Source organism: Varanus komodoensis, unplaced genomic scaffold (assembly GCF_004798865.1).
Source record: "Varanus komodoensis strain SLA01 unplaced genomic scaffold, ASM479886v1 scaffold28, whole genome shotgun sequence".
Taxonomy (NCBI): Eukaryota; Metazoa; Chordata; class Lepidosauria; order Squamata; family Varanidae; genus Varanus; species Varanus komodoensis.
Window position 1 is genome coordinate 10,144,093 of NW_025335727.1, and position 14,570 is coordinate 10,158,662.

Consider the following 14,570-nt stretch of genomic DNA (forward strand, 5'->3'; position numbering starts at 1 on the left):
TTCTCTCCTGCAGAGGAAGGCAGGATGTGCTCCAACGGAGCCAGGTTCAAGGAACCAAGGTTCAATTTGGATGCCAGGAAGTACTTCCTGACAGTTAGTACCCCGAGGGTATGGAATGGGCTTCCCCGGGAGGTGGTTGAAGCCCCATCGGTGAGGGTGTTCAAGGATAGGCTGGACATGCACATAGTGGGCATGTCATGAGCAGAGCCATCTGGAGACTGGGGTCAGACTGGATGGCCTGGGAGACCCCTTCTGACTTGCTCTGTTTCTATGTTTCTAAGATTTGTGTGTGCATATGTGGGGCAGACTCTCTATTTCCCCCTCAATACCCTGGAATTATAGAAGGCTGAGCTCCAAAGAGATCTTCCAAACAGAGGCAATGGGCATTAAAATTGACAAATGCAGTGGAAGCAAGTATACATTGGTGAATGTTGTTGGCAGCAACCCAACTTCATGCATACAGTGATGAGATCAGAGCTGGCGGTGACTTGCCAAGACAGAGAAGTTACAATTGTTAGGCACAGCTTCATGAAACAATATACCAGAGTGTAGCCACTGTGAAAAAGGCAGATTCCACATTGGGCACAATTAGAAACAACTGAAAATAGAGCGGCCAGTATTGTACTGCAAATCTATATGGTGCAATCAGGCTTGGAATGCTGTGAACAGTTCTGGTCACCACAACTATAAAAGGATAGTGAAGAGCTGGAGGCGTTGCAGAAAAGGGCAAGCAAATAATCAAGGAGTTGGAGCAATTCCCCTATGCTAAGAAAGGAAAGGTTGCAATGTCTGGGACTGCTAAATAGTCAGGTTAGCAGACTGCTTAATTAGAGCATGAGGCAAACTGGAGCAAATCCTGTGCCTGAAACTAAAACTGTGCACAAAGATCTTCTCAAAAATTTCTGCCTTATTTGTAGGCTGAGAAATTGGGGATGTGGAATCTCGTCATGGAATTTCTCCAAGGGGAGGAGCTCCTCCTCCTCCTCCTCCTCCTCCTCCTCCTCCTCCTCCTCCTCCTCCTTTTTCCCTTGTTTCCCCCTCCGGTTGCCATGCCAGTAGCAACTGTATTTTGGCTTCCTGGCCACCAATTTTCTTCAGAAGAACATAAGAAGAGGGGGGCCAGGTCGGAGCAAAGGCCTATGAATGCAACGGCCGTCTCCTCTCACACACATGCAGGCAGAAGACTGCCATTGCACAGCACGTTGCTTCCAATTTTGGAGGCAGCCTATGGCCATCAGGACTAATATCCATTGAGACCCTTCTTTCCCATGCATTTCTTTCAAGGCATCCAAGATGGTAGCTATCACTAGCGTTATGAGGAAGACCCACAGAATCCATCCCGCTAGTATTTGCAGACTTCTTCTAGTGCTCAGCCTGGTCTCAGGTTGCAACTGGCAACCTTCTTCCATGTCAAGTACAGCAGCAGCAAAGGTTGCTGCACCTGATGCCTCTTGCCCTGTGGTCATGTGGGGTGTGATTCCTGGAGAGTGCCAGGTGAATTTTGAGTGTGCTTGCCAGGAAGTCAGACTCACAGCCACAATAAAGTGAACCAGAGTCTGGGGAGCTGGCCCTAGGAAAGCTGATGGGTTCCTAACCCCACAATGGATTCCTAACCCCTAGCATCCTATGAATTCCATGGCTGGCTATGAATTCCATAGCTTAGCTATAGCTGTGTGAGGGACTTCCTTATATCTGTCCTGAATCTCCCACCAAACAGCTTCATGGGATGACCCCAGGTTCTAGTATTATAGTACAGGGAGAAAAATGTCTCCTTACTTTCTCCACACCACATGTAGTTTTAAATACCTCTATCCTGCTTTCTTGCCTTTTTTCTAATCTAAAAAGCTTCCAATATCATATTTCCTCATATAAGGAAGACCTAAAAAGAGTGACTGCAGGTACTGTTTTAGTTGTGCTAACAAAACAGAAGTAGGTTATAAAGTGCCGGAGTGTGAAAATATACTTCCTACTAAAAATAAATTTAAGATCTTATTTTTATACAAGGTTCTTGCTGAAAATTAGCTCATGTGTTATATTTATCTTTATTTAGGTGTAGGTTTGCGTGGAACTTTGTAAGAAGATCATGCTGCTAATGAGACTGGAGCTAAATTTGCTAGATTTTTACTAATCCACTCACCCACTCATATCTATATCCATCCATCCATCCATCCATCCATCCGTCCGTCCAATCAGTTTCTATTTCTAGCTCAGTTGAACATAATAGCTGAGAGTGGACATCTTTATTCCTTCATCTCCCAGAAGATTTTTAGAATCAGGTATTTTTAGTATATAGCAGGGGTGACCAAACTGAGGCTCAGGAACTGCATGCAGCTCTTTGAATTTATTTTGTGACTTGCAGAGGGCTTGAAGCCTCTCCCCATTCCCTCTCCCCAGCCCAGATCCCAGGGATGGCATGGACAACATTGTGGCACGCTCTCCGGAGACGACTGTCCTGTCCTGCTCTCTTCCTGAGGCTCGTGGACATGGTTGCCCAGTGGCTCTTTGGTTAATATGAACATTTACTATAGCTATTACAATTGCTTCTGATGAAACCAGAATTAGTGAAGAAGATGTCAAGGGCAGTGCTTTTCTATTCCCCTGCTTCAACTCCCCCCACCCTTGGCTGGTTCTGAAAGTATCTCTATAAAGGCAACTCTTGTTTGAAAATCTGCAGGGTAAAAAGCCACTTGTGAAGCACCTTCGGAACAGGGAATTAGCAGAAAGCAATAACATTATACATTGCTAATATTTTCTTGCTTGGCCTGACTGGATGTATCTTTTCATGCAAATAATGAGGAGGCTGCTACTTTTATACATCCACTGAGACTCGAGCCCTCAATAGAATTGGAACTGGTAACCTATGGCAGAGCTACCATCAAGGCTATGCATGAAGGACCAGACCCAGAAGGTCCCCAATGACAAGAGCCCCTGGAATTGCTTTTCCCCTTCTCTGGCTTGGTTCACCTCACCGCCTCTTGCTCTAGTCCAGAGACTAGTGATGGTTAGAAAGAGGAGCAGTAAATGTTGCAGCCTACTAGGCTTTACTCTGAAGATAATGAGGCAGGATGAGGAATGGTAGCAGTTCATGACAATGATGGTGAGAAGACCATTGAAGGTGTCTTGCTCAAGCACTCTTAGAATCCTGAATCCAGTTCTCACCTGAGGAACACTGGATAGGTATGTGCCTGCACATAGCTCTGGGCAAAGGAAGAAGCTACAGGGAGATCGGCCAAGGAAATCTTAGTTTCCAAGAGCTAATCTTGCAAAGACAATATTCCTTCAACACTGTGAAAACCTTCTGGCTCAGACTGGATCACTGGTCTGGGCAATGGGGATTCCTGCCTTGGATATATCTAGGCTGGATTATTGGGTGGGTTTTTCTAAAGCACTTGGCATGGGGCTCTCTTTGAAAGACATCCAGAAATTTCATCTAGTTCCAAACACAGCAGCTGGACTCTTAACTGGGATGCTTCAGCATATCACTCTGGTCTGTTCCATCTGCACTACTGATTAATCTTCTCCTGCACTCAATTCAGAGTGCTGGTTTTAAATGCGCTAGATGAGGTCATCTCATGAGCTGGCTACATTTATATGCACAGGGCTGAGCTGTGCTGAGACCCTGCAGATTGTCAGTGAAAACATTCTGTTTGACTTCTAATCCTGCCTCTCGGTTATCTTGTGAGTGGTCCGTAGGGGATGTCCCTGCTACCATCTGACAGTTTGTGGGTGGCAATGTGGCACAGAGCTTTTTCTACTACAATGTCTAGATCTGGGTAGGCAACCTTTTGGGGCAATAGATACTTTTGACAATTTGAAAAACTGTCCTGGGTACCTCCATAAAATGGCTGCCATGGGCAGCCTGGCAAAAGATGAATAACCTGCCCTGAGGGGTGTTCCGATCTCCAATACAATAACAAGTTCTTTTGAACCCAACATTTTCAGCAGCACGAGAGAACTATTTCATAGCAATCCCAGTAGTTGGTAAGAAAATGTGTTAATTAAAAATAAGTGAGAAAATTAAGGTACCTTGGCAGGCACCATGCTGCTAACCCTGGCCTAGACTGCGGGCCAAGTTTGTCTATGTCAGTGGGTGCCTTTCAGCAAATAGTAAAAAGCTTGCTTTCCAAACAAGCTGTTAGCTGATTTCATGACTCCCTATGATTGTTTCAGATTTGTAACTGTGAACTGAGGCCTGTGACAAAAAGGTGGGCTATAATTAATTGAATAATTAAATAAATTGGCATGCTCTTGCTCGTTATAGAATGGCTTCCTCAGTCTTCATGGAAAGCTACCATTAATTGTTAGGAACAGAAATACTCTTGAATATTGTTTTCCTTTCCTTGCTTTTCCTTTTAACAGCATTTTTTATTCCTTAAGCACTTTTGGATCATTATGGTTACTGGGTTACTGAACAATATGGATATTGTTAGGTTTTTTATTGTTAAACTGTTGCAAAATGTGAGTACCATTTTAATTTTCAAAGAAGGAAGCCAAAAAGAAGCAGTTGCATCCTTCACTTATTGTCCATCAATTAAAAGTTGTCCAACGTATTACTTAAGATGTAGACCACAGTTCTACGTATTGTGCTCTTCATTGATCAAGGCTCCAAGCACAGAGCCTATTCAGTGCTCTGCTGATGACAGCAGTAGGGTGGGAGAAGGATGAAGGTCTTTGAACCTTTCCATTCCTTTGGTGATATTGGTTACTTCTAGATGGGGCTTTGAACAGACTTACCTTCAAGTGGGTAGAATGGGCTTCAAAGAGGCTTGTGGATCTAGTGGATTCACTCCTCCTGTCCCACCTCTTCATCCATCAGAGTGCCCCCTTTCCCACCTCTTCTGAGATTGCTGTTGTGAGGGTCAGGGCTAGAAGATTCTGCTCCTGAATCCCTTCCCTACCATTGTACTTCTCTCTGTGGTCTCAAAAGTAGGAACCTGAACCATAGGACTACACCATCAGCTGATTAAACAATTAATTTAAGGTACAATCTTTTGTGAGTTTAGGAAGAAAAAGCCCAACTACTGGAAATAATAGGCCCTTTTTCCTGTTGAAACTTGCATAAGGTTGTGCCTTAAGACTGCAGTCCTGTACACATTTATCTGGGGTAAGTCTCAGTGAAATCTTTAAAGACTATCTTCAAGTAAATCTGTATAGTGTTCCCATCACAAACCAGTAAAAATGTGTTAGTAATATTTAAATAAACACTGGCCTCTTTTATTACTCTCCCTTGATATTTTTCTCCCTGTGTTATGGTTCACTCTAGCATGTATTACAGCATGATATGCAATGTAAGATGGACCTCCTTATCCTGAGGGCTTCTGATTGGCTGTTATACAAATCTCAGAATTGGTGTTATGAAGTATTTCATTTTGTTGCTTCATTTCATTCAGTCATTTGATTTGTTCTGCCCTGTTGAACCAACTGAGAAGAATAAAGAGTGAACTCCACTTCAGGGTAAACATTCAATTTGCCCTCTAATCCCACCACTCTGTTATCTTGTTAACTGTAAACACTGGGCACATCTTTAAAAGTCATGCTCCTTTGGACACAGAAGAGCAGTTTGGGGCAAATACAAAATCAAACTGAGTCATGTTCATTTTGTTGCCTGATCTCTGTCTGCCTAGGGTGAATATATGGAATAACACAATACTGGGAAAAAGTTACAGAGAGAGAAAAACACAGAAAGGTAGAAAATTTACCCTCTTCAATCGAATTGCTGGGATAAAACCAACAGGTATGCAATTTATTTAATGAATTCAGCAATGTTTGGACTTTATTGTGCTGATGAAGAGTTCCACACATGCTTTGGTGCATACACAGAGCTCTTAAGCGCATTGCTAACCTCATTCATTTCAGCAGAAGCAGCTGATCTGTGTCCTTAAAGCGATGCATTTGCAAATCTCTTGAAATTATTGGGGAAGATATGGCAGAACTAGAACTTTATGGGATGTCCCATTCAAAGATACCCATTTATGTAGTGGGTTGTTGCTCATTCCCTTCTAAAAGAACCTCCATATGCTCCATAGAATGCTATTCTTGGCATCTCTTAATCTCAGTCCTACTGCCACAAGAAGGAAATAGCTGAAAAGCCCCTAAAAGGATGCCACAGAGATGGAGGGACAAATTTGGCTGTTTCACAAGTTAAACTGAAGTGACTGAAATTGCACAATCTGATCTCATGTGTGAAATGGAAGGCTGTTGTCCTTTCACTTTTGTAGACTTTGTGATGCAGTTCTCCTATGCAAAAAAATGTATGCAAACATACATTCATTTGGGAAAACAGTGCAGAAGGAAAGCCTATCTTTGGGGAAATTGCTTGGATATATTTGTAGAAATGTCTACATACTGATCTTTGCACAGATGAAAATGCATGCACATTTTTGTGTTGACTCTCACTCTCTCTCTCACACACACACATACACACACAAATATACACTGATGAAATAAATTTGTGCTTGGAAACATGTAAATGTTATGGAAATGAAACAATTTTGTCAATCCCTGGTGGGTGGTGAACTACATCAGTTAATTGAATTTCAGACTAAGATTAGATTGGAAGTCCAAGGCAGAGAGTTTCTTTGATGGGACACCTGAGTGAAAAGAATTGCATTCATTTTCCGTAAATGACGGTTTTTGTCTAGTTTGCTTGAAAAGGTTTTAATTAAAATTAAGATTCTTTTCTTCTTTTTCATGCAGAAGATTGTGGGTTTTCTTTGGCCTAACTGATTATAAATTGCCAATGTATCCCTACATACATATCTGTGTTTATCCAGCTCTCTGAATATTTCTTAGCTTCACAAGTGGCACAGTACGATTAGGCATGAAAAATTAGCTTTGCTTCCATTGCAGTTGTGCTGATATGTGAAATTATTTTCTGCATTTGGAATAATCCTCTGGTTTGAAAAGTTGTATTTAGGTCATTAAAGATTGAAGCCCTGAAGGAGACGACAGATATGAATGAGCTTGACATTCTTGTGCACCCTGACAAATACTTTGGGGAAAAGTCAGCAGAGAAGTGTTCTGAAGATTTAAAGCTGCCTACCCTTTCAGCAAGTAAGTAGAGCTTCATTATGTTCTCATTACTCTAGCTCTTGCTACAGAGGGGCAAAAATAAAGGTCAACAGCTTATTTCCTAAAAAGTGGTAAAAGTAACTGCAAACTCTATAATTTAGCACCTGGTGCTGATCAAATGAACACAGCAAGATTGGAAGTCACAAGAATCATAGAATCTAATGTTGTAAATAAGAACTGCCTTGTTAACTTTGTGATGGCCCATGAGCAAGCACTGAAAACTATTTCAGAAACCCTATTTGGGTGTTCAAACATCACAGGTTTACCAAGGGAAGAAAAGTGGGGCCACATTCAAGTTCCTCGTACCCTACATCTTGTCCCTGTTAGCCTTTACATGTTTGGAGTGTTAGGTTTGAATTTTCCAGGGTGCTAAATGACATAGAGCAAATGCTAGACCTCCCTCCTTCCACTTGTGGATAGAAGGGGGCAACCAGCAGGGGTTGGACCTGTGAGTACCTTCACAGGATGGTGAGCACATGGCTAATGAATGCTACTGCAGAGATCAGGTAGCTTTTCTTCAGGTTGGGTCAGAGGAAGAAAATAGAGGGGTGGTGCTCACTCCCTGCTGGAGAGGAAAGGGTCAATTTCTCCTCTCCATAAAATGCCCTGATGTGGGAATCAGGTTTGGGGAAACCTCCCACTGGAGCCCATGGGAGGCTCTCTTGAAGGTGAATTTCTACACAGGGTAGCAATTTTTGTTTTGGTGAGGTGGTGAAGAGACCCGCTTAGGGAGAGAAGGATTATTCCTTTTTTCCACTGTAAAGAAATTGTGTATTTGAGGACTGTTGCCTGAAGGACCACAGGAGGTGGTAGAAGTCCTGCTTTGCTGGTGTGAGACATGCCGCTGGTATAATAGATGTGTCAGGAGGATGGCCTTACCATGTATTCATGGAGCTTTCTTACTCCATGTCATCAAATTGCACTCAGAACTAGATGGGTCCATGAATTACATCTCCACTGGATGCTGCAGAGATGTCAGAAACATCACATCTTCATTAACTAACACACCACAGTGGGGCTCTTTGCAAATAATCAGCCACAGTTGCTCATCTGTTAGCACTACATAGGTACAAAGTATCTTGCTTTGTGCAAGTAGGAGTAGAAGTCTTAGATAACTGTTTGGAGTCGTTAATGGATTGGATAAGGCCTAATGCTTCTGACTTATCACATCTGTGATGTGACATTTGATGTTTTTTTGGATGGGTTTGGACTCTTCTTTAAAGAGACTTATGATTTAGGGATGCTTTTAAACCTACACTTTGATGTAAGATAGAATTTGTAGCCTGCAGTGCCTTTCACCAACTTTGGCTGGTGGTACCCGCAGCATCCTTTATCGGAGATGGCACCATTCATGTCTGAAGTACGACATGCTGGGGCTGTATCTGGAGAGCAATCAAAACTTCAGCTGTGGTCAGATTTATTTTCCCACCTTTTTTACTGGTACAGATCAGTGCAAATAACATATTTTATAAAAAAAATGCTATGGCCAGCTCTCAGTTTGTTTCCAAGTGCTGATTTTGATCTTGCAGGTCCTCACTGGCCATCATTTGGATTATCTAAAGGACTTGGTTCTCTTACATGTATTGGCCCACCAGCTATGATTTCTTCTGAAGGCAAAGTTCCCTTGTCTAGAGTGGCCCTGCAAAGGCTGGGTACCTGTGAACATAAGACTAAAGAAAAAGCCCTGCTGGATCAGACCAAAGCCCTATCTAGATGAGCATCCATTTTCCCATGATAACCAACCAAACACCTATGGAAAGTCACCAAACAATACATGAGACACACATTTCTGTGGTGAGACCCAGACAGGGTGCTGCTATGTTGGAAGATATCTGGCTTAGCACTAGTTCACTTGAAAAGGATCTTGGAGGTATAGAAAATCATAAGTTGAGCTTGATTTAGCAGTGGAATGCCGTTGTAAAAAAAAGGCTAATATGATTTTAGCATGCATTAGCAAAACCTTGGCTTCCCTGTCATAACAAGTAATTGCTCCATTTTATTCTATAGTTATCAGACCACCATGCTTTAAGAAGGGTGTAGGCAAGTTGTAATCAGTTGAGATGGGGCAACAAAGATGGGCAGGGGTATGGAAATCCAGTACTCTGAGGAAAGTTGAAGGAACTGGGTATGCTTAGCCTGGAGGAGAGAAGCCTGAGCAGGGGAGATGATACCACTCTTGACCATCACATGGAAGAGGGCAAACAGTTGTTCTCTGTTGCTCCAGAGAGGAAGGTTAGATGTAACAGACTTGTTACAGGAGGGTGAGTTTCAGCTGAATATGAAGAAACATCTTTGCACAACAAAAGCTTTTTGGCAATGGAACTACCTCCGTGAGGTGTGAGGCGCTGTCCCTCCTTGGAGGTCTTTAAGGAGCTTTGACAGGATCTTTGAGGTCTATATTCTCAGCATCAGGTATGAGATTGAACTGGATTTCTGGCTCTGAAGGCTTTCATGTTCTCTTATACTTTTAATGGTATTTGAAATCCTTGCCATTCTTTTTGCTACTCTTTCGTGGCCTGCCCTTTACAGCTGCTTGACACTGTATTGTTTTCGCTCTCTTTGAGGCTGCTTGATCAAAAGAGGGGCAGAATTCTATGAAAAAACCATAGCATGCTGCTGCCTTTGTGAGTGGGATAGCCCAGCCCCTCACTGCATTCACGTGGCAGGACTAGTGGAGGATCCCAGGGCTTACGTTCTCTGCCTGTATTGTATAAACCGGTGCTTTGGATCTAGACTGTGGTTAAAGGCGCACCACTATATCTGTCACTGTAACCTTTTCTTCTTTGGAACTGTCGCTCTACTGCTTCAAACAAATTTGTGTTGAAGCATCTTTATGCCAGGGGAAAATTTCCACTGGGGATCCAAATAGCATGACAGCTGATGGTGCTTATGCAGGTTGTGGAAGCCATGCATGTTGTGAGTACATCATCAGTGATCCATCGACCATGTGGAATGGACTCACCGTTTTGGAAGCGGTGATTTCTGACATAAGATTAGGGGCAAGTTCCATCCACAAAGAGTTGTTTTACTGATCAAGGGCAGTCCTCTTCTTTTCAAAGACTTTGTTTGAAAGACTGTCTGGTGCAGGTCAGTGTAAAGAGCAATAAGAAGGGGGGACTTGAAGTGACCCCTTAACTGTGAGCACCCAGGCAGCAGGCCGAGCAGCATACTGGGGCAGCCATTCCTGCACTTGTGCTATCTCTTGGATTTCTATGTGAAGTACACTGATATTTCATTAAGTATTAAATATATAAAATATTTACTAAATACATAGAAATTAGCAGATTTTATAGACATTGGTGCCCTGTTTTGCTTTGTTTTTCGTAATGAATTTCTACGAATTTCAGCAATGTATATGCGAAGATCCTACGATATGAGCAACCTGTGAGCAACCTGTATCACCGGTGGTGAACAAGCACATGAAGCTGGTGGTGCCTGGCAGCCGCAGCACTCTAGGTCCTTCTAGCCTGTGACCAGAGCCACAACTGCATGGCCTTTGGTTGCTGGAACCACTGTACATGAAGTTGCGGGTCTATGCCTAGCTTCCCAAATAGCAGGGCTTTTTTTTTTTTAATGGGGGGATTAGATAAGGATAATGCTGCATGAGAGAAAATCCTGGCCCACTTTCCTGATCCAATGTATCATTTGACCTAGACATGCCTTTAAGCTTTAGGAGGAGGAGGTAGAGGAGAGAAGCAGCAGCAGCAGAAGAACCTACGGGAGATGCAAGACCCCTGCAGGGGGGGGGGGTTACTAGGGAAAGTTGAAGGCAGAAGAAAAGGATGACCAAATATGAGATGGATTGACTCCATAAAGGAACCCACAGTCTTGAATTTGGAACAGCTAAGCAGGGATGTCTTAGGGCATTTTGGAGGGCTTTCACTCTTGCGTTGCTGTAAGTTGGAGACAACTTGACATCACATAACAACAGCTTGGGAGATGCAGTTTGGAGTGCTAGTGTCAAAGAACTCCCACCATCTCGTCTAGTTTTGTCCTTAGTTTTGTCCTCAGTTAGCAAACAATGCTTGTCCTGTTGTATGGCCTGTACTTGGATATCAAACCAGAGAACCAGGAGATGCTAACAACAAGTAAAATGATATTATGGCTTTCCCATCGGATTTTTTTGTGAATGGAGCTGTGCTTGGCCAGGATCTTATATTCTGTCCATAGCCTGCGATGCTCCAGTGATGAGGTTCTATGGGGTCTAAATGTTAAAGGATCTTCTTTGAGCTTATCAAAGGGCTGAAAATGCCTGAAGGAAATGTGCCCTTCTCTCCAAAAGCTCCTGCTAGCTAGTTCTGTTGTAATCACAGGAATCTTTGTTAGAAAAGAACAAGAATGATATCTGGATACAAAGGGTGCTTCTAGATAGAAAATCACTAATGGTACCAATTAGAATGCTTTATGCAGGTATTACATCTCTTTCTCTTTAATGGATTTTACATACTAAGAAAAAAATGTAGTGGAAAAACCCAGGAGGGTTACACGAGATTACAGCCTCCTCTGGATACAGAGAGAGACAGAGAACTGATTTTGGGTTCTGTTAAGCTAATAACATTTTGGAAGGTTGCCTGCTCTCTCCAGAAGTCTGGTATGAACAATGGACTTTGGCTGTCCATTGGAGCATTAAATGTGCACCTCCACCTGTGCTCACAATGTATTTTTGTATATAAACTCAAACATTGCACAACGTCTCAAGCCTCTCTTTCTGAAGGAAACCAAGTCTGGTTAAGTTTTGCAGCTGTGTAAATCCTCATTCCCCAGAGAAGAAGGTAACAATAATTTGAAATATCAACACTACTGGGCTCCTGGGCAGGATTAGACCTTCTTTCTTTTTTTCCACATATCCAGCTCAGAATGGTTTGCCCATATGACTGTGGTATCTTTGCCTACTGAGATCCCGCACAGACCGTCAGTGTAAGTGGAGCTGGCATAGCAGAAATACTATGTTCATATCTCAGCATCAGCACTTTCTGACTCGATGCAGGAAAAAGCATCTTCAAGCTAGATAACAAGCAACTGAGAATTAGATCGAAAGCCCCCTGGGAAACACAAAGGGAATTAAATGGGGGCTTATGCTGATGATTCAGCACTGTCCTATGGCAGCCCCTACATGGTTCCTACAAGCAATTTAAAAAATTAAAATATAATCCTTTTGGAAGTTGGATCAATTCCCAAAGAACTTTCTTGACTAGCCAGGTGTATGATCTCAGGTGGCAAAATGCTGATTTTCCTTGTTGTCATTAATCTTTCCAGACTGCTGGATTTCTCCCTTCCCCCCTTAGGAGCTTTAGATTTAAAATGTTATTATTAAATTTATATGAAGTGCTTCAGAATTTTCTCATTAATCCTCCTGAATTTTGGATGTTGGAGAAGAGGTAAAACCAGGTGTGCTTCCAAGTTAACTCCTTCCATTTGTATCCATTAAAAGCTTCAGTAGGATCTTATTTCTGCTTGTCGGATGTGATCATGGTTCTGCACAGTGATCAAATTAGTTCTAACTGAAGCAACTTGCCTTGCATGTCAGAGTGTGATGTACTTTCCATCTTTCCACTCTCCTTTCCAAATGGAAGGGTACTCATAATATACAAGTGGGAAAGGCAGCTGCTTTGCTACTTCACAAGATCGGTTCCCAATTTTGTAGAGGATGAGTGTTTCCAAGGCTACTGTGGGTCCTACTTAGAGAGAGACATCCCTGTGCCTATAGGTGACTCAGTTAGAAGGGGGAAGATTTAGGAGATGGGCGGCAGGGGTCAGGAGCATTATTTGCACATTTACAGTGCAATACTAAGCATGTTTAGATTGGAAAATAAAGATTCCTGTAGCTCCCAGTGCTTCCCAGCTCCTGTGTTGATTTTAATTTTACTTTTGGGAAATTTGACCAAGGAAGTTTTCTGTTGCGGCTCACGTCAGCGGCACTACTGTGTGCGGCCAAAGCAGTGCCATCCACACGCAGGTGCGAGGCATCTGCTGGTTTGGGGGAGTCCCTTAATTTGAAGTCTTGGAAAACCCCCTTCCCATAAGGCTCCCTCCCCCAGTAGGATGGTGCTGGCAAATGTTCAGTGTTTAAGGTGTGTGTGGAAAACAGAGCGGAAGGGTGTGCTGGAGAGGCGCCCTTGCACTTTAGCTCCTTCTCTTTCGTGATGTTGATAGAGATGTGCACACATGTGGGATAGGAAGTTCTGAAGGAGTGCACCAAACATCGAATGCGTGGGCAGGTGGCTTCAACACTGGCTTGTCTAATGCCTTTTGCTCCTCTAGGAGTGACTGGCGAACATTCATTTCAAGGGGTAGGAATACATGGTGCTCTTGTAGATGCCGTTGGGGTGGGTGCTGAACCACTCCCCTGGGGTTGATGGTTGCTGACATTAAGAATCAAACCTGGCACTTTTGCCGCATGATTCCATCTTTTTCTTGGCCACAGCTTAGCAGAGCAGGACCAAATGCCAGCAAGTGGGCTCCTTTATACATATGCTTCTCTCTCTCTCCCTCCCTCCCTCCCTCCCTCTCTCTCTCTCTCTCTCTCTCTCTCTCTCTCTCTCTCTCTCTCTCTCTCTCTCTGCATGTGTGCATGCTATCATGGTGTGGTTAGGTCTAATTGCTGGGAGGTCTGAATTTTAGTCACCCCACTAACTGGGTGACATTGGGCCAGTCACTGGCTCTCAGTTCAACCTTCCTCACAGGGTTGTTGTTGTGAGGATAAAGGGGAGAGGAGGCTTATGCCATCCACTTTAGGTTTCTTGCAGAAAAAAGGGTATTAGTATAAGAGATGGACATATAGAAATATCTAATCTACAAAAAGCTAGACAAAAGATTTACCAGTAAATAGACTTTGTTCTGAATTGTGTCTCTCCTTTTTCTAACTTTCGTATTCATCATGGTCCTTTAAAGAAAGAGACAAGTATGGCCAGCTGTAATGAGAATCATGTTTTGTTTTTTGTTTTGTTCTGTAGGCCTGAAAGCTGCATTTGATGAAAAGAACTTATTTCCCAAAGAAATTCTGGACCGTGAAAAAAAAGCAAGGCAGTTGTGTGAGGAAATATGTCCCAAAGGGAGGATAACAAATGAAAGAAACCAAGGGAAGTTGAAAGGAAAGTGAATTGGAATTGGCTTCAAAAGGAAGGTAGGAACAATGGGTACTACCCAGTATTACGATGAGACAGATTTTGGTCCAGAGACCCCATGAGAAAGATGCAGGGGAGCTGGAAAAAGCATTCAGAAGAATGTTGCTGATAAAGGGGCTAAGAAATTGTAGGAGGAATGGCTAAAAGCAAATGAGGAGGTTCAGTTTTCCTAGATAAAAGACAGAAAAGGCCACAGCCTACTCGGAAGTTCTCTGCTTCAACCCTTACGAAATTAATGAGGGCTGTACAAAGAGACAAAGAAGGCTCCTTCAGTGCAATGGGTCTTGTAGAGAAAGAAGGGCAGGGGGAAGTTTCAGTTATTCAGCTATCAGGAATAAGAGAAATAACCTCACTTTTTCCAGGAGAGAGCAAGCA

At 43.0% G+C, this 14,570-nt stretch overlaps 1 protein-coding gene across 1 annotated transcript in view; it reads left to right on the plus strand.

The window, feature by feature from the left end:
- WDR49 (WD repeat domain 49) overlaps nt 1-14,570 on the plus strand; it is a 108,826-nt gene that overhangs the window by 85,951 nt on the left and 8,305 nt on the right. The window contains exons 16-18 of the mRNA XM_044434567.1: nt 5,625-5,734; nt 6,907-7,053; nt 14,025-14,194. Of these exons, the coding sequence (XP_044290502.1) occupies nt 5,625-5,734; nt 6,907-7,053; nt 14,025-14,170 (403 nt within the window). The 3' untranslated portion in view covers nt 14,171-14,194. The remainder of the gene's footprint in view (nt 1-5,624; nt 5,735-6,906; nt 7,054-14,024; nt 14,195-14,570) is intronic.